At 43.6% G+C, this 20,894-nt stretch overlaps 1 protein-coding gene across 1 annotated transcript; it reads left to right on the forward strand.

The window, feature by feature from the left end:
- The first annotated feature begins 276 nt into the window (after positions 1 to 276).
- Positions 277 to 20,545, forward strand: fah (fumarylacetoacetate hydrolase (fumarylacetoacetase)). The gene is made up of 14 exons (XM_026294492.1): positions 277 to 399; positions 1,082 to 1,192; positions 1,297 to 1,418; positions 1,806 to 1,855; positions 2,446 to 2,536; positions 3,444 to 3,541; positions 4,425 to 4,477; positions 4,684 to 4,783; positions 9,223 to 9,353; positions 10,033 to 10,108; positions 11,251 to 11,297; positions 12,108 to 12,209; positions 18,505 to 18,622; positions 19,713 to 20,545. The coding sequence occupies exons 1-14, from the start codon at positions 319 to 321 to the stop codon at positions 19,787 to 19,789; spliced, it is 1,257 nt and encodes a 418-aa protein (XP_026150277.1). The 5' UTR covers positions 277 to 318; the 3' UTR covers positions 19,790 to 20,545.
- Positions 20,546 to 20,894: the final 349 nt, after the last annotated feature.

The following is a 20,894-nucleotide window of genomic DNA, read 5'->3' on the forward strand; positions in this document are numbered from 1 at the left end:
GTCCAGACTTTTGACTGGTAGTGCATATCTTTCTTTATTATGACTTAAACTTACCCTCCTGTTCTTTTTAATCTTTTCTAAACAACCAATGAGGCTGGTCACAGTTCCTATACTACAGTTTTGCTTAGTCATTTTCCAAGCTGGTTTTCCTTAACTTCTGAGGTCTGGATTAGGGTGGATGCTACAGGCAGCATGTGATTGGCCATGCATATGCAGTGGGAGGCGGGCCTGTTCAAAGTCTAACATCTGGAAGCGTTTATTGCTGCCTTGAGTCAGTATCTCAGTAAGGTTGAGTGGAAGACTGCTACCAAAGACAAGATGTCCTTTATAAAAATAGATGCAACTTCTGATTTCTCCTTCCACAACCTCCCTTATGGAATATTCTCCACAGCTGATAATGTGAGTGCTTTTGCTTTTTTAATCTGTTTGGTTTAAAGATTAAACACAACTTTTTATTCACACTTACACCCGAGTGTTGTCAAGCCAAACATTTGGAGACTTCTGGTTAAGCCTTTCAAAGTAAAATCGCAGATATAGTTTAGAATTGCAGCAGAATGAGCGTCTTCTGATGCCTGTTCTCATCAGCTAATATGTGCTAACAATGTTCTACTTCATTTGTTTACTTGATCAAAAGTGTCACACAACGTTGGGACACATGGCGGGTATGGGGGGTTGTTTTTGCAGGGTGGGACATCTGAAGGTTTTCCGTTTATTTCTTTTTAAACACTTGGCCGTCATCTTTTACAGTACTGTACTTTTATAATATTGTAAAACGTGACCGCCAAGTGTTTAAAAAGAAATAAACGGAAAACCTACGTTTTTAATGTCGCCTCTGTAAAAGTTGGTCAAACTTTGTTCATAGCATCCCTCAGTTCAGGATCCCCCTAGAGGCCTGGCGCACTTCCGTTGCAGCGTTTCGATATTGCAGGTGTTTTGGCTGATGCGGCGCGTTTGCCCTTGTCGGCCACCGTAGATAATGCAACAGCAAGTAGGACTAATTGCTGTTGAGTAGAAACCTGCTCAGCTACCAATGGTTCAGTGTGTAGTTATCTGGAAGAATCACTGAAAACTGTTTCTCCAGCCCAAAAGTCGCATAGGAGTAGCCATTGGAGACCAGATACTGGACCTCAGTGTGATAAAGTCTTTGTTTCAAGGACCTGTGATGTCCAAACATCAGGATGTCCTTGATCAGGTAAGTGTTTACAGATACTTTTCATTCTCGAAATATAGCAAATTACTGTAGGAGGACCTGCAGGATGATCCATGTTTTCATTGTTTTCTGGGTCTCCCTTCAAGCCCACTCTGAATGCTTTCATGGCTCTTGGATATCAAGCTTGGAGGGAAGCCCGGCAGACCTTGCAGGTGTTGCTATCAGCCACTGAGAGCACACTGAGAGATGATGTCAGTCTTCGGAGCAGGTCAGTGTGTACAGAGTCTTCTGTGACCTCACTGACTGGTGTGTGGTCAGAAATACCATGTTAGTATCAAGGTTGGAAGCAATAAAGGTACAGCCACATGTTTAATCTTCCACTGTGATGGAAATGCTAAAATACTGCAGTTTTCACTCATCACAGGCTTCTTGTAGAACTGAACTTTCCCACACATCCTACACCCTACTGGGTCTTATAACACTAATGTCTAACAAGTCAATTCATTATATTAACACTCAAACTCTCTCAGCCTGAAATTTGTCTCCAAAAAGCTTGAGGTTTTATCTTTTTGCTAACTGAGTTTTAGACCTTTGTTCTAACAGAGAACACGTTATTTAATGACAGACTTCTGTCTTTTTGTCCTTGTTTCTGCAGAGCATTTGTCCATCAGAGTGCAGCCACTATGCACCTTCCTGCAGACATCGGTGAGTGTCTGTGTTCAGAGTGTCTTTTGTCAGAGTTGGCTACATTCTGCTTCCCTGTGTTCAGTGTGAACTGTTGTGTGTTTATGTGCAGTCTCATGTGAATAACTTCATCATGGGAATGGGGAATGTTTAAAAGGGTAAATATTAAGCTAACTGCTAGTAAGTGTGGAGACTGCAGTATAAGTGAATGAAATGTTTATGTTCGGTGTGGATTATTGTCTCTGCAAGTCTCTGTGCATGACACTGCCCGAACTGTCTGATTGGTGGTGCTTGGTTGGGCCATGTGTGGCCTGACAGGCAGCTATACAAACAAAATGCATGGATCAAATATAAATTCTTTATTCTAATTCTTTTGTTAGACTCATCATGGTGGGTACATTGACAAATAGCACTGAAATAGTTAAAAGAATGTAAGGTATACCAGCACTAGGGGGCACTCTTCAATAACACATGACCTTCCTGTTAGTTGTGACTTGGCTCATTCAGTCAGCTTTGTGATGGCAGGCATCACTAGAAAAGAAGGGCACAGGCAGTTGATGTGAATATTTCCTCCTGCCCTTCTTCTAAACTCACGTCTCTCTTTTTCACAGGCGATTACACCGACTTCTACTCCTCCAGAGATCACGCAACCAACGTTGGCATCATGTTCCGGGGGAAGGAGAATGCTCTGATGCCAAACTGGTAACGCTCAGTCAAACCAGCAACAGACACTAACAGCTGTTGATGTATTGAACAAAAGCGCACCAAGGGACCTTCATGGATTCCCAGTGCTAGGAAAGATATTGAGAGACACCCTGAAAGAAATTATTCAAGGCTCTCTGCAAACAGTGATGTGTGGAGGGACACTACAAGGTTTCTCTAATTGAGTTGAGCCCCAGAGTATCAGTGCACATTTAAACACTGCAGCTGGGCTCTGGAAGAATCCCTGCAGCATGTGTTAGTCACAATGCATAGACAGCTTTCATTTATTCTAGGACCTGCGTGGTAGGAATGCTAAAGCTGAGGGAGCATCTGTTTTTTCCATCTGAGTCTGACACATAGCACTTTGATCAAGCAGGTGACTGGCATGCTGTTCTCCCTGGCTGTCAGTTGTCAATTTCAAAGAAACAGGATGGTTTTTAGTAATGGAACACATTTTTGAGGGGGATGCAAAGTTCAAGATTGTTGAGCCGTGCATTTTGTAAGTGATAGAAATAAATTGATCTTTTTTATTTTAGCTGCATTTTTTAAAAGATATTAATATTGTGTGATAACAATAATTCTAATGATAATATTAAAACAATATGCCAATTTAAAAAGGATTGGTCAGAGCAATCAACCTACAGTGTTGTTTTCACCCACAACACGCACAGATTTTGATTGACTTCATTTCACTAAAAACTCACTGCACATCACCAACAGAAAGATGCAACTAGCATTTAGTAGGTAGAAACAGGATTCTAATGAATGTTAATTGCTCATTAAATATTGGATGTGTAATTAAGCAACAGTGCAAACAAAATATCAACTTAAAGGACTGGTCTAGGAACAAAAACTCATCTAAAAACTGAACTTTACTTTGTACTAACTTGGGGGATGTGTTATGCAGGCTGAGGCTTCCAGTAGGATACCATGGCAGAGCATCATCAGTAGTTGTTTCTGGGACCCCCATCCGCCGCCCCTCAGGCCAGATGAGGCCTGACCAGAGTAAGATCCTACACATTTGAAAACTTTGATCATCACATAGGACTAAAGTTTGTTACACACATCTTAGGACTGATGATTACATTCTTGCTGGGTTGAAAGAATAATCACTTTCCATCAGTATCAATAGAGCAGAACCAGTCCAGAGTCTGTTTTTATTCTTCACATTCTGCTTCCTTGTCAAAACTTAGCACCTGTATAACATTATTTATACCGACTCAAACTTTTTCCATATATGCAGTGGTACTCCCCAAGACCTGTCAACAGACATACAGTTAGTTATTAGAAATGAGGAGAAATGTGGAAAATATGCTTATTTTAGCAAGGAAATCTAAAACTTCTCGATCAAACCTCTAATTGTCAGTGTTTGGTACAGTTACATAGAGGGGGAAGGAACTCTGCTGTGATACCTGGTCATATTTAAGTTGAAAGAAGCTGCAGGAAAAGCTTGCAGGAACAGAAAAGGGAAAAAAATCTTATATTTGCATTGCAAAACCTGATGTCAGGTTCCCATTTAAGCTGGCAGCAGTCTCCAACCTGCTAGGCTTAAGTCTAACAATTATAATTATTAACAATTATATTGTTAGTAAAGGCTTTATATTTACAACAAGGTTTATGTTACTAAACACTTGAGGTCCAAGATTTTCAAAGAATGACAATTAAGTTCCTAGGAAACCATAATAGAAGTACTTCAGCAGAGCTCTCAAGCAGCTTTTTAGGTTATAATAATGTCAGCATTTTGTTTACTGCTTGGTTTTCAATTTTTGTCCCCAAATTCCAAGTGAATTCCCATCATGTTATTATTTGAACAGATTTTGGTCCATAGTGAATAATATAAGAACAACTAACAACTATTAATAACCATATGCGCCTTTTCCTTTTTTAGCAAAACCCCCAGTGTTTGGCCCATCTAAGCAGTTGGACATGGAGCTGGAAATGGTGATAACATGTTTTTTTTTCTCTCTAATCACTTACAGTATATGTCTGTAGTGTATAGATGTTGAAATTTTATTTCATCATTCGAGTTCTTTGTTTGTCATTCTGTTGTTTTTTGTCTTTTAGTCTGTGATCATTTATATTGCGTAATTGCATACCACAGTATTTCATTGCTTCTTTGTTTAAAAGGGCTTTGTTTTCCTGACTAGGCCTTCTTTGTTGGAGGAGGGAATCAGCTTGGACAGCACATTCCCATCAAGAATGCCCATGAACACATCTTCGGCATGGTCCTTATGAATGACTGGAGTGGTAAGAGCCAAGAGAATTTTAACAACACAATTACAGCCATATCATCATATGAATTATCAGGGACAGTGATTTGGAAGGACACAGGTTGATTTAGCAGAGAAGAACCTGCAGATGAGTACTCTCTCACCTATATTGCACAGTTTGGATGTTACTGGCAGTTGTGGATTAACTGTTCATAAGTGTGATGGCACATAGATGGCACATGTCCTTGTGTCTGGTTGTTCAGGAGTACAGTGTTCTGTGGCAACCCCCAGATGGAAGAATTTCAAACTGCTTTTGTCCAGGATGCGATGGGTCTGCAGAAATCTTCTCTGCCCTCCTCTTGACCTGTGAGGTGTACAGGTCTTTGATGGAGGGCAGGTTGGCATCAGTTATTCTTTCTGCAGCCTGAACTGTCCTTTTGAGTCTGCTCCTGTCGTGTTTGGTTGCTGAGCCAAACCATACAGTGATGTATGAGCAGTGAACAGGCCTGATGATTTCTCTGTATATTAAATATGGGAAGCGTGAAAGCAGATTGCCCATTTAAAGCCAACTTTACAGCTACAGTCTGTTGAACAGTACTCCCCGTTCAGCTAGTTCTCCGCTTGGCTGACAGTTCAAGCTCAACTCAACTCAAGCTGCACATAAATATAGTTTGGACTTTGCCAACCCTTCCTCAATTAACTTGGACATGAGAAACTGTACTGACCTTGGCAATTTATACAAAATATGTGCAGGGTCTGCTGCTTTCTAAGCAGTAACAAAGACAGATGATCGTTGATACAGTAAAATTTTCCCTTTCCACAGCCATTACCACAAATAATATTTAAATCTAACCCTGAGCTGAGGGCCCTGGCTTCTTCAACGGATGAAAAAACTATTTTGCATATTACAACAAGCAAATCTAGGTTGTTAGGTTTATGCAGTGATGTTAATGATGTTATGTACTGCGTGTTAACCTCTTGCGCATACAGACAACAATGAGTGGACTTATTCCATTAGTCCATTAGTGATGATATCTCTTAAGTTGCTTTATCCTGATTATTGTTGGCCACAAATTATTTTATTAGTTAGGAAGTAAAAGTTTGAATTTAAGTGAAAGACAAAATTAAAAAGGTAATTTTAGTCTACTACTTATACCAGATGAAAGTTAATTTACTGTTGAGAGAATAATGAATAAATATAACCCATTTACTTGCATCCTCCCTGTCTGCAGTGTTACATGTCAGCTCAGCCTCCCTGTTGCTCAGTTAAATATGGCAGCGCTCTGTAATCTACTGCACTACACAACCTGAAGCCCCTGTGTCCTGCTAGAGCCTGACTGGCTGTGATTTAGGAGGTCATTTAGAGCATACAGTGAGTGGCATTTCAACACAACTAGTTTCTATTTTTTTTTTATTAGGCCTGTGGCAGAGACCACATTAGCCCGGTGCGTATCGCACAGCAGCAGCTATTACTGCTTTATGGCCCGTGACAGAGTGAAGTGTGAGAAACAATGCAACAGAGGCATTTTCATTAAAAATAGTCTGCACTTTTAGCTGCTACAGCTAACATGATGATACTATATAAAGTACAAACGGTACAGTATGTAGACTCCAGTCCACTCATGTATTGCCTACAGTTCCTTATACTGTACCTTATACGTACAAACCGCCACTTACAAATGAAAACCTGACTTGGAAATTGTAAATCTTTTTGCTCTTTTGAATCAATTCATTCAATTCACAGCATCATTCGTGCAGTGATGAATGACTCAGACATCTTACTCAGTCTGTTGCTAGTTGAAGCTGTTATATTCAGTTTAGTATCTCTGCCACCCCTGTACATAGGCAGCAGATAGTTTATGATGGAAATGTGAAATTCTAATTGTTTCTCTTGCTTAGGTACCTTTCAATAAGGGCATGGCTGAGCTGATGGTGAGAAGCTCTACAGCTCCTGATTCTGTCAGTGACAGTGGTGATTCAGTACAGTCAGTTCACATTAAAGAGAGTTAGTTATTTGTACGTATGTATGGTAGGGTCTGTGACTACGATTTATGTTAATATCACTCAGCATCATTACAATTAGTTCATAATATCATCAAATGCCTTCATGTAACTTGTAATTGAAGGAGAATTAAAAGTGGTAAAATACAGTTTAATGATAAATGACAAGTAACAAGAGAGGGTCACAAAGTCAGTGTCAATATTGGCTCATATTTGCCACTATAGGCTCATACCAGGCCAAGTAATGCTGCAGCAGAAAAACCCAAGTGTATTGAATGTACAGTAGCAAGGCTGTGTTTTATTGTTTATTGGCTCACAGTTTCTAAAAGGAAAGAGCTAAAAACTCTGATTTACCTTTTCAGAAGTTTCATAATGTGTCTTTGAAGATATAACAGTTTATTCTTAGCATTTGGAGTAGTTTCATGTGATTCATAACATGCAGATTTCAATTTTTATGAGCAGCACACTTAACATTATAAAATGATATGTAATACAACAGTTTTAAACTTAAAATGCCCCGAAAATGTACAGTGAATGAGGAGTTAGTGTTCTGCCTTTGAAATGCAAATATGAAGGCTCCGGATTGAATGTGTCAAGGACAGGCTTTCATACTGGTGCAGTTCTGTACAGTAGCCCCCAGTGTTTTGTTGTTGTTTTCTCCAGCACGGTGCTAGAAATGTTTCAGCCTGTGACATTTCTGCTGAATATGCAGCTTGAAAGTGAACTGACATTGCTTTTCTTTTGCACTTGACTGATGAAACTTCAGAAGAACATTCAGAGCTCACAGAAGGATTTCAATGAATATTTGCTATCCAACATTTTTACCCTACTATCCATGTTTCTTACTCCTCCTCTCAGGTCTCAGTGGAGCACACTGGTTTAATTGAAAAGTCATTTGGTAAAGGCTCACAGTGGGTGAGGGAAAGACTCAGCCAATGAGCCATGACTGTGTATGAGGACAGAAGAAGATCCTGAGAGCAGATTGGCTTTAAATCTCTTACAGTGGACCATTAGCTCACTGTTGCTTCATTGGCTTCACACTGGGGGAGACCTACAGTGGGAGCACAGGAGGATATTAAGACTATGGCACTAGATATTTAACCCCTGAGCTAATAAATCTAAGAGTTGTGTAATGTAAGTGTACAATTTTGTATTTCCATTTTCTTCACGTTTTCACTTTTAGTCCCATTCATTTGAGGGGGAAAAGTATAAATTATATGTAACTACATTTTTTACTTTTGTAATAATTTCTTACATAAAACAAAAAGCTGACCTTTTGAGCGTAGATACACAATCATTCAGCTGTTATATTTTTATCTGTATAGGTGATTTCTAAACCTTGACTCTCAAAATGTGGATTAACCGACCAGTGGTTTCAACGTAAATCCACCCGGTTTGACTATTGTCTTACTATTGAATAGGTGTTTTCAGCGTATGTCAGTCCTACTCATATAGGCCAGTGGGTCCCTACTAACCTACTGGAACATACTGAACCTACTGGTAGAGTCAGAATAATTTTGTAACATTGGGGATTTTGCACTGATGAAGACTGAACTGTCAACAGCATATATAAGTTGATTTTTGACCAGTTGCAATGTCAATGACATTTATACATCTTTTAATTTACATAAAACTAATACTGTTTTTTAATTTAGAATTTTAATGCAGGATTTTACTTGTTACATTTTTGCTCTATCATAGAATTATCTTTACATAAGTAACTGATCTGTCCACTGTCTATGAATAAAGAAAAGGGTTTTGATTAATCTACTGGTGACCTGTCCAGGGTGTACCCCTGCCTTGAACACAAAGAGAGCTGGGATAGGCTCCAGCAGAACCCTGGGACCTGGTATAGATAATGGATGGATGCGTTGTGATTAATCCAGGTGGAAGAGTCAAGAGCCTTTTTTGAATCAAGGTGGAGTAGTATTGACTCAAAATAACTGATTACATTTTAACTATTGAATCATGATTGTGCTGATTATTATAAATAAAGCAAACACAGCCATGCACATGATTTAAATATGTAAATTAAACGTACTTTAGCCATGTGTATTCCCAGTGCTCACCAGTTTGTGGTAGCTCAGATGGTGCCTGCATGGCTCATTGAGCAGAAATGCGGCGCAGCAGTGACTGCAGAGAAATATTTCACTGCCAGACTTTACACTTTAAACAGAAACTTTTCTTCGGATGAAAACCAGTCACACTCCAACAACTCAAAATATTTTCCTCGTTATATCTTTCGATTGGCCTTTTTGGTGATGATACATGCAGTAGCTGTTCCTGAATTTCACTACAGAAACACATTTTAATTAAGACTAGACCTGCAAGCTTGTATATTTTGACCAGATTGTTTAAACTACTATTGCCAGTGTGCGGTCCCCCCTGCTCCCAGCACCACCTATAGTGGAGTTAAAATGAGGCAAATTGTTACTATAGCATCATCACATCTCTAATGGTTGGCTTTTTTCTCAGCCAGGGACATCCAAGCGTGGGAGTATGTTCCTCTGGGTCCTTTCTTGGGGAAGAACTTTGGGACAACAATCTCACCCTGGGTTGTTCCCATGGAGGCTCTGTTACCCTTTGCAGAGCCCAACCCCGTTCAGGTTAGTATGAGGGTGACATCAGTTTAGAGAAACATCAAATAGTGACCCTGAATTCCAAGTCACCAGGAAAATTTCCGTATTGACTCAGCAGACTATGATATAGCAACAATTCAAGTAAGCACCCACACAGTTTTCTTTCAGGCCTTACCCACACTGGGTTGATTGACTCTTGATACCTTTGCATTCAATACCATTTATAAACTTTAGTTATTAATTTTTAACAAACCTAAGCAGTTTTCAAGACATGTTTATCTGGACCAAACATTTTCAGATGAGGTGGCACCTACCACAACCAGATGGGTCAAAACATGCTGAGTGCTGAGTTTACTTGATGGCTGAACATACTAGTGTTTGTTTACGACATTAAGAGCTCAGTGACCTTCATTTGCTTAAATCTGTCGAAGTGCTGCACATGTTCATGGTGTTGACCTGTGTATAACATAGAACAGTTCAAAATATACACATTTGTAGATCAGTAATTCAGAGGCCAACATGGCCTTTCCTCTGGCGCCACCTTTAGGAAAGACATTTTCACATTAATGTTCATGGTTTTAGAGTGGAAAGACTGTTTAATGTCTCAATTTTGGTGTGTGAAGCTCAGACCTTTCTGTGACTCAGTGAGGCACCTTTTTTTTTTTTTTTCTTGTTCATGATTTTTCTGTTTGTCCTCTTCCTAAAGGATCCGGAGCCACTCCCCTACCTGACACACCATGATGCTTACACCTTCAACATTAACCTGTTTGTGTCACTCACAGGTACTGTACACTGTGTGTATACCATCAGATTAACTGTAATAGTTCAGTTTGTAGTTACGTACAAGCTCTGAGGTGATCCATGGTTGATTTATTTGGATGCCTTCCTCTCTCTCTGTGTAAGTTTTCCCATGTGTACTTTTCACCAACACTTTAGGGCTTTGGCTTTTCTAGACCTCAAAAACAAATCTGGCATATTAAACTCTACAAACACAAATCACACCTTAAAATGTAGCCAGGCCAAGGCAAGCCTCCACTTTACCAAAATGTAACCATATAACACAGGTGTGATCTGTTTTGATGCTTAATGCATCATTAATTATTTCCCTGCATAGAAACTGCTAAGTCTTCCTCATTTTCACTGAATTTTAACAGTCCATAAGATTTCAAAGTGTCATCATACTCAGTTACCTATGGTTCAGTGGGTAGTAGCTGGGCATTAGGGACAAAAGGTTCAGAGTTTGATTGTAGTGCTCAGTTGAACAGTGGAATAAAAACATCAGTCTGTGTTGGGAACAGTTTGCTATCTGTGTTTCTTCCTTCAAACTCACCTATTATATGTTGCTTATAAAGTCATTAGGATATATGTGCTGTTTTTCTTTAGTGACATAAAAACTGGTTTTAAAGTTTGTCTCTCTTCAACTTGCAGATTCCTCTTTGATTTTTACATGACTAAACAATGTATTCTTATGCTCAGCTACTCTAGCTTAGTTTATTATCCTTAAAAAACATGAGCTTGAGTTGAAGATGCTTCCATGTGTTGACTACACGACTAAACCAGTAGCTCCATAATCAGAACAGCCAGAGCTTAATCCACATTAGGGGTGGACACAGCAGCATATGTGTCTGCTCTTTGCAGCCGCATGTCCCAGCACTCAGCTGTGGGACAAATGCAGTGGATTATAAAGTAAAAAATTTCCCTCTACAACAATTGGAATAGAAATAGCAGAAAATGGAAGCGCCCTGGAAATGACGAGGTGTCTCAGGTTTTTATATATCAGCTGAATAAATGCTCAATGATACTGTACATGTTAGTGTGGAAAGCCTTAATTCAGTTTTCAGTGTAATGCACTGCTGGGACTGCTGTATGTTATGATCTAATTATGTGTTTCAGTGTAAGTAACTTTTGCTGTCTGCTCTTTAAGGAGAGGGCATGACAGAAGCAGCAACTATCTGCAAGTCAAACTTTAAGGTAGGAGTCTTCTATGCTGAGCCTAAGCCACTATAACACTGTGCACTACTGGCTTTATTAGAAGTTTATAGTAGGCTGAGATAAAACTGCATTTTTGGTATTAAACAGATCATTCACATGACAATCATCATGGACTTCTGATAATAGGCTTGTAGTTTCTGTAAATGGTTAGAATTATTTTATGTTTTATTGTTCGGCAATGGGAAATGAAGTCTATCATGGATATTATTTAAACATTTAATAAACAAATCTATGTTACATAATAAATGTAATATACATATATATGTATATATATATATAAGATGTGAAAAATAAAAATTAATGGTTTTAGCAGCACATCATTTTGGAGGCCAATGTACATTTTTATTTTTATTTCATAGACTTTGTGGTACTAACAGATTAACCACAATAGGGCTAATGATTATGTCAATCCTCAAATATTTGTTAACATATGAGCATATGGCTGATTGATGGCCATGTCCTAAAACATCTGAACCCACAGTGCTTGTGTGTTCTTTACACTGAGTGAGTGACGAGCAGCAGGGAAGGGCCTCCACTCACCAGGGGTGTCAGCTCAATAAACAGGCAGTTATAGAGTTATCCAACATGTCAATACACTCACCAAACACTTTATCAGATAGACCTTCATAAGTGTATGCACATGAAGGACTAAGTACACTGCAGACTCCCTAATGTCTGACCTTTATCCACCTTTGTTCAAATGATGATCAAATAAAAAAAATTAACATTAATAGGCCATCTCACTCATATTCTTCCATTCTTTATCTTCATGTCTCTCCCTGTCTTTAGTACATGTATTGGACCATGAAGCAGCAACTCGCCCATCACACAGTCAATGGCTGCAATGTCAGACCAGGAGACCTGCTGGCTTCTGGCACTATCAGTGGACCTGTGAGTTTCTGCCTTTCCACTCTGCTTTGTATACTTTTGTATGTGGAGGCATGTTCTTTCTGGACACTGCTGGTCAGTCAGACCACACGTAGAATTGTCCTATACTTAATTTCATGAATGTATATTCTTGTCATGATTTCGGTATCAATTTGTATGGATCGTAACCTTGTCTAACACAAGTGACCAGGAAACGGAAGCAGATTAAGCCACAGTTTATTTAATGAATAACAACAGAATGGGAAGTGGGAATGCAGGCCAGTGGGGACGTGTGGAATCCAAGAGGAGTCGACAGGAGATGGTTTCTCCGACGGCCAGTTCCGGTACCGCCGGGCTGGTCCTCGGAGATGGGGGGTGGTAAGTCCGTCACGGGTCCGCAGAGCAATATCTGACGAGTATGGGTTCCTCTGGGGCCAACCAGAGGCCGGGCTCTCTCCGAACTCAGAAAACAGGAAACAGGAGAAAACTAGGTTAATGTAGGAGTGACACAAAACAAAGCACACAGTGTTCGCACCCGAGACTCCTCAGGAGTGAGAGCACAGAAGGTGCCTATATAAAGGCGGCAACAGTCAGCAGGTAATCCACAATAGAGAAAAGCGTCCCCCACGTCGAGTCTATTCCTCTTCGTGGAAAGCACAGTCATGAGATAGCTCATCCGAGCTTTCACAGGGCAGGCGACAAGAAAAAGTTCATTAGTCGTAAGCTCCAGATTCCTCCGATCTGAGCCAAAACAAACACACAGTACTTAAACAAAAGCTGTTACTTGCCGTAGCGTGAATCCAAACGGGAGTCAAGGACAAACAATCCGGCGATCTGTGTCACCACGAACCCAGCTACTCAAGCTGGGAATACAGGTGACACAGATCAGCAATCAAAACAAGCTGGGGGCAAGTACCCCAAACACTTCCCCTTGTCCCTTCAAAGTAAAACCCTGGCACCGGAAACCTGGTTTCCGGGACCTGACAGTATCCCCCCCCTCAACGGTCGGCTCCCGACGACCCACCCGGCTGGTCCGGGTGAGCCCTATGAAAATCCGTAATCAAGGTTCGATCCAGGATGTCCCGTCTGGGGACCCAGGAGCGTTCCTCCGGACCATAACCCTCCCAGTCCACCAGGTACTGAACCCCTCTTCCCCGCTTACGTGACTTCAGGAGGCTCCGGACCGTGTATGCTGGCCCACCGTCCACCATCCTAACTGGTGGGGGCGGCTTCACGAGCGGAGACAGGGGGCAGGAGTTCACCGGCTTAATACGGGAGACATGGAAGGTGGGATGTATCTTCATCGTGGGCGGTAGCTTCAGCGTGACCGCCACGGGGCTTAACACTCGGGAAATGGGAAAGGGACCCACAAACCTCGGGTTCAGCTTGGGCGATGTGGACTTCAGTGGAATGTCTCGAGTGGACAACCATACCCGTTGTCCCACACGATACTTCGGGGGTGCCAGTCTCCTCCTGTCAGCCTGTGAGGAGTAGGAAGATACGGAGCGGAGGAGCTGTCGTCTGGCCTTCCGCCAGGCCAGGTGGCAGCGCCGCACCGCCGCCGCAGCAGATGGGACCGTGGAGTCCAGGTCCTGATTCTCGAACAAGGGGGGCTGGAAACCATGTACCACCTGGAACGGGGACAGACCAGTGGCTGTGTTGGGAATGCTGTTGTGGGCGTACTCGACCCAAACCAGCTTCTCCACCCAAGAGGCAGGGTCGTCCGCACAGAGGATCCTCAGCCCAGTCTCCAGCTCTTGGTTGAGCCTCTCCGCCTGTCCGTTGGACTGCGGATGGAAACCGGAGGAGAGGCTCACCGAGATCTGCAGGAGCCTGCAGAACTCCTTCCAGAAACGGGCGACGAACTGCGGCCCCCTATCCGAAACAATGTCTTCGGGTAGTCCGTGGAGCCGGATCACGTGCTCCACCAGGAGCTGGGCCATGGCTGGGGCTGAAGGCAGCTGCGGGAGGGGCACAAAGTGGACCATTTTAGAGAACCGATCCACAACAGTTAAAATAGTGGTCATACCTCTCGATAAGGGCAGTCCAGTCACAAAATCCACAGAGATATGAGACCACGGGCGTTTGGGTGTCGGTAGCGGGTGAAGCAATCCTGCCGGGGGGCGATGGGTAGCCTTGGCCCTCGCGCAGGTTGTGCAGGCGGCGATGTAGCGTCGGACGTCCGTCCGTACCGTAGGCCACCAGAACCGTTGTGAGAGTACTCTCAGCGTTCGGTTGATGCCCGGGTGGACGTGCAGGTGGGAGTCGTGACAGAGCCCCAGGACCCTGGAACGGAAACGGGCTGGGACAAACAGGCAGTTAGTCGGGCAGGCACTTGGTCTAACGTTACCTGCGGCACGAGCGATGTCCCGTTCCAGGGGGATTCTGGCGACCCCCAGGCGTGTAGGAGCCGGAAGGATGAACTTAGGCTCCTCTGCAGACTCAGGAGGGGCGTGGATTCTGGACAAGGCGTCCGCCTTACAGTTCTGTGACCCCGGTCTGAAAGATAAGGTGAAGTCAAATCGTTCAAAAAATATAGCCCACCGGGCCTGGCGGGCATTCAGCCTCCTTGCAGACCTTAAATATTCCAAGTTCTTGTGATCAGTGAAAACAGTAAAAGGGTGTTTGGCCCCCTCCAGCCAGTGTCTCCACTCCTCTAGGGCAAGCTTAACAGCTAACAACTCCTTGTTGCCCACGTCATAATTCCTCTCCGCTTCAGATAGCTTTTTAGAAAAAAAGGCACAAGGGTGAATCTTGGAGTCCTCTGGGTCCCTCTGGGAGATAATTGCCCCTACTCCAGTGTCTGAGGCATCTACCTCCACCAGAAACGGCAGGTCCGGATTCGGGAACCTGAGGAGAGGAGCAGAGGTAAACAGGTTCTTTAAAACATCAAACGTCTCCTGGGCCTCACTGGACCAGGAGAAGCGTTTTTTGGTGGAGGTGAGACGGTGAAGAGGGGCAGCAACCCCACTGAAGTTCTTAATGAATTTCCTATAGAAGTTTGCGAATCCCAGGAAACTCTGCAGCTGCTTCCGGGAGCTGGGGGTTGGCCAGTCCTTTACAGCCCGGACCTTGTCTGGGTCCATAGAGATCTCCCCTGGCTGGATAACGAACCCAAGGAAAGAGGTCTTCTGGGTGTGGAACTCACACTTCTCCAGCTTAGCGTACAGGCGATTCTGCAGCAGCCGCTGCAAAACAGCCCGTACGTGCTGGGTGTGTTCGGCCTCAGAATTGGAGTAGACAAGTATGTCGTCCAGATAAACAAAGACGAACTTGTTCAACATGTCTCCAAGTACATCATTGACCAGATTCTGGAACACGGCGGGAGCATTGGTTAGCCCAAACGGCATTACCAAATACTCGTAATGACCTGAGGGAGTATTAAAGGCCGTCTTCCATTCGTCCCCCTCTCTGATACGTACCAAGTGGTAGGCATTCCTTAAGTCCAACTTGGTGAAGATCTTTGCATCCTGGAGGAGCTCAAAGGCTGAGGCTAGCAGCGGGAGGGGATATCTGTTCTTTACGGTAATGTCGTTCAGACCCCGGAAGTCTAAACAGGGCCTCAAACCTCCGTCCTTTTTATCCACAAAGAAGAAACCCGCCCCTACAGGAGAACGGGAGGGCCTAATAATTCCTGAGGCTAAGGACTCCCGAACGTACTTCTCCATAGCCTCCTTCTCCCCTCGGGACAGGGGATACAAGCGGCCCTTAGGGGGAACCGCCCCGGGAAACAGGTCTATGGCACAATCATAGGGTCTATGGGGTGGAAGGGACATTGCCCTGTCCTTGTTGAATACCTCCTGAAGGTCGTGATAGCACGGTGGAACCAGGGATAGGTCGGGGGTATACCCGGCCGACGGCTGAATCCGTTCAGCCGTAATAGCGTTGTGTAGACAGGTACTGTGGCAGGATGGGGACCAATTCAGTATCTTGCCCGAGTTCCAGTCTATATGGGGGTTGTGTCTCTGTAGCCACCCGATCCCCAGCACCACCGCAGGACTGGGGGTTTCGATCACATGAAAGGACACCTGCTCCTGGTGATTATCTATGACTAGAAACACAGAGTCAGTAACCTCGGTAACACGATGTAACTTGGCTTCATTGAGAGACCTCACCTCCAATGGACGTGAAAGTCTAGTAGTACCCACCCCCAACCTGGGTAACAGCGACCTGGAGATAAAATTTACGTCAGCCCCGGAGTCAATTAAAACCTCCCACCTTAACTGTTCAGGTGGTGTTCCTAAGAACACAGTTGTAAGGACACGGGTCCCAATCCGAGGGCTTTCTGCGTGGCTCAGCAGGGCCCCCTCTGGTCCCGCTGAGCCTTCCCTTTTCCTGGACAGGTGGCTGCGGTGTGTCCCTCCCCACCGCAGTAGAAGCACAGACGGAACCTACGTCTTCGGTCCATCTCCTCTGCCCCCACACGACCCCGGTCGAGCTGCATCGGCACCGATTCCTCGACCGGTGCTGCTGATCCCGGTCCCGGCCTATATGGGTCCCAACCCTGTCGGCGTCTTCCAGACCCACGAATCTCCAACTGTCGTTCTAGGTACCGTTGATCTAAGCGTGAAACAGTGTCAATGAGGGCATCTAAAGTAGTGGGTTTTGGTTGATGGGCCAAATCGTCTTTCAATCGTTCATTGAGACCTAAATAAAAATGGTCATATAGGGACGCCCGATCCCAAGGGCTCTCCTCCGCCAACAACTGAAACTCAACAATGTACTTGCGTAAAGGTCGACTTCCCTGCTTGAGTCTGGCGAGACGTGTGGTTGCCTCCACCTCCGGCCGAACCGGGTCAAAAATGCGGACCAACTGTAGTCCAAACGCCTCGAACGAGGCACAGCACGGTGCTCGGCGTCTCCACGCCGCAGTTCCCCACCTTGCCGCCTCTCCGTCCAGGTATGATAGCGTATAGGCTACCTTAGCCTGTTCATTAGGAAAACTAGAGGGCTGCATAGAAAAGTTCAGTTCACATTGGGTTAAAAAGGTGCGACTCACCCCCGTTTCCCCACCGTAGCGGGCTGGGTGAGACAACTTAAGGTCGCCAGTTCCTCGGGCGCCTCCCTCCGGTAGTGGGGCAGGACCCCGGGCAGCTACCGGTTGCTGAGCGGAAAAATCCCGAAGCAACTGGGACATCTGTCCAGCAATCTGTTCCACAGACTGGGAAATGCTACTTAGTTTCTCTTCGTGGTCAAAAAGAGCAGACTCCACTCCAGATTTCCAGGGCACCGGTGCAGGCGAGGCGTGATCCATTTTCTGGCCGGATTGTTCTGTCATGATTTCGGTATCAATTTGTATGGATCGTAACCTTGTCTAACACAAGTGACCAGGAAACGGAAGCAGATTAAGCCAAAGTTTATTTAATGAATAACAACAGAATGGGAAGTGGGAATGCAGGCCAGTGGGGACGTGTGGAATCCAAGAGGAGTCGACAGGAGATGGTTTCTCCGACGGCCAGTTCCGGTACCGCCGGGCTGGTCCTCGGAGATGGGGGGTGGTAAGTCCGTCACGGGTCCGCAGAGCAATATCTGACGAGTATGGGTTCCTCTGGGGCCAACCAGAGGCCGGGCTCTCTCCGAACTCAGAAAACAGGAAACAGGAGAAAACTAGGTTAATGTAGGAGTGACACAAAACAAAGCACACAGTGTTCGCACCCGAGACTCCTCAGGAGTGAGAGCACAGAAGGTGCCTATATAAAGGCGGCAACAGTCAGCAGGTAATCCACAATAGAGAAAAGCGTCCCCCACGTCGAGTCTATTCCTCTTCGTGGAAAGCACAGTCATGAGATAGCTCATCCGAGCTTTCACAGGGCAGGCGACAAGAAAAAGTTCATTAGTCGTAAGCTCCAGATTCCTCCGATCTGAGCCAAAACAAACACACAGTACTTAAACAAAAGCTGTTACTTGCCGTAGCGTGAATCCAAACGGGAGTCAAGGACAAACAATCCGGCGATCTGTGTCACCACGAACCCAGCTACTCAAGCTGGGAATACAGGTGACACAGATCAGCAATCAAAACAAGCTGGGGGCAAGTACCCCAAACACTTCCCCTTGTCCCTTCAAAGTAAAACCCTGGCACCAGAAACCTGGTTTCCGGGACCTGACAATTCTGGGGTTTGCACATTTTATCTCTTTGCTTTACTCCTTCTTTTTATTTCGTAACATCTGTCTTCTTAAGATCCACACCCCATGAATCTGGGCTGGCAACACTAAGAATAAATCATCTTTTTTACAAGCACTTCTGTGCTGTCTGACTATTTCAAAGGTGCAGTATGAAAAAATGTATCTGCACAGTTTTGTGAATACTGTATCCCAACAGGACCCAGAGAGTTTTGGCTCCATGCTGGAGCTGTCATGGAGGGGATCCAAGAGCATTGATCTGGGAGGAGGAGAAACCAGAACCTTCCTGAAGGATGGAGATGAAGTCACCATCACAGGTACAGCAGCCAGACCATTGAATAATTCACTGAGAAATATACAATACAATATGGCTTTCAAAATATAACAGTAGTGTACTACTCGTCATGATAAGTAAACTAATTTTTGTACATAAAATCTTTCCAATACCAGATTAGAATTAAGTACTGTATACTGTCAGTGGTTCCTCACACTTTCTGCTGTGAACTTTTATTTTGTTTTCATTTCTTCTTCTGTCCCAGTTTTTTCCCTTAACTTGACTAACCTCATTACCTGCCCTGATTATTTACACCTGTGTCTTATTAGTCACTTCCTAGTATTTATACCAGCTGCTCATTTTTCCCAGTTGCCAGTGTTCCCACCTGGCTCAGGGATGATAACAAAAGGGGAGGTCCCACACACACAACTATAGAACAAAAGTAATTTATCTTCCAAAAATAGCAAACTCAAATAATTAACAATAGGGGTATGAAGGTATCAGAACAGTCAGTCATGTCTGGAGTGTATGGATGAGTGGACATGTGGTGAAATGTGTATTGTAAGGTGCAGCAAACCAAACAAAAGGCGAGCAGGCTTGCAGCCAGCCAGGCTGACAGTCCTGAACCTGCAGAGAGGAAGAACAGAACAGAGCAAGGCAGGCAGACAAAACAAAGTGTGGAGGGTTGTCACACTAGGGTGTTGAAGGAGATTAATTTCTTTAGATTTAGCTGTGTTGTACTCTTGGTATTTGCCTTATGCCCTCAGTGTCCCTGATTTCTTTTCTGGTTCCCCTCAGTGTTCAGTTTTTGGTGAAAAACCTTCCCTCACTTGAGCTCACCTGTACTGTTTACCTACGAGCCTATTCAGGCCAGGTGTGAAGGGAAACCAATTCAGGAGTGTGGGTCCAATGTCTAACAACTACTTGGATGAGGAGTGAAATGTTTCGACCTAAAAACTAGAAGTCCAGTTGCCTTGACTCAGCCTCTAGATAACCTTTGTGTTGTTAGTGCTGCCCAAAAAGCTCAGTTATTACTGACTCAGAAAGTCTGTTTCTCTCAAACTCTGTGCTGTGTTTAGGTTCAGCTTTGAAATTTAAACTTTATGTAATGTACCATCTCTTCCTCTGTGTAGGTTACTGTCAAGGTGATGGATACAGGGTGGGCTTTGGATCCTGCATGGGAACCATCCTCCCTGCCCTTCAACACTGAAACGCACATACTGTAACTATTGTGAGCATCCGTTTGTGGAGCACTAGAAGACAAACCTAAGCAACTACAGTGTTTTACTGTGCCTTGAATCTATGAATAAAAATGACCAGCACTAAAAGCTCTGTTCACACACTATCCCTCTCTCCCACACACCACTTCATCTAGCTTTAGTTAAAAATTGATGAGCTCTTCTCGGATTCATTCAGTGGATTTGTACAGTGAAATCCTCTTCAGTATTCATCCAGCAGAGGGATTCTCCCACATCAGTGTTACTGCTGTACCTGGATCAGTGTTATGTTTTATGTATGCTGGCTTCTGGTTTACAATGAAATACTGAATTCTTAATATCAGTGTCTTTTTTTCTTTAAAATGCCTATCAGGTATTCATATTCCATTCCTGAAATTATTTTTCTTCATCGAGTGGTATGTAGTTATTCTTATGCATGTTAGTCATTTATTGGTTTGCTCATATATTCAGGTTTTTAAGAAAGTCCATGTGCTGACCTAAACTAACAATGAAGGGATCCTAATAACAAATGTTATGTATCCAAAAACTGATATATCTCATTCACCTGTTCCACAGAACTCAGTTTTTGTCCAGAAACTATTAAACACATCAGTGAGCAGTAATGCACTGGGTGACATGTCCCTTCATTACCTTGGTCACACACACTGCATTTTCACTCATCCTGTTATCAGGGCACCAAATGTGGATTAATATGCAGTTAAATATAGCCCCAACAAAATGTAATTTTACGCCCTCACTTCATCAGAGAACCAACAAGTAATTCACTTGATAGAAGATAAAACCTGTACACCGTGTTGCCATGTCCTGCCCTGCTGATGAGTAGGAAAGTTTAAAAAATATTGAGAGATGCAGTGTTAGTTTTGGTCTTTTAATAGGATTCACTGACATGGAAAAAATAATACCAGACTTATCTAAGTAAATAACCTAACTGTGAGAAACCTATAGTACAATGTGCCATAATTTGTGAGAGATTATTCAGGCAAACCAACATGCTGACTCCCATTTAAACAGATGAATGGATCAGATTTTCTTAGTGTGGCAGCAGTTTGGATTGTTTACACTTTCTGACTGGACTGT

Source organism: Mastacembelus armatus, chromosome 3, assembly GCF_900324485.2.
Source record: "Mastacembelus armatus chromosome 3, fMasArm1.2, whole genome shotgun sequence".
Taxonomy (NCBI): domain Eukaryota; kingdom Metazoa; phylum Chordata; class Actinopteri; order Synbranchiformes; family Mastacembelidae; genus Mastacembelus; species Mastacembelus armatus.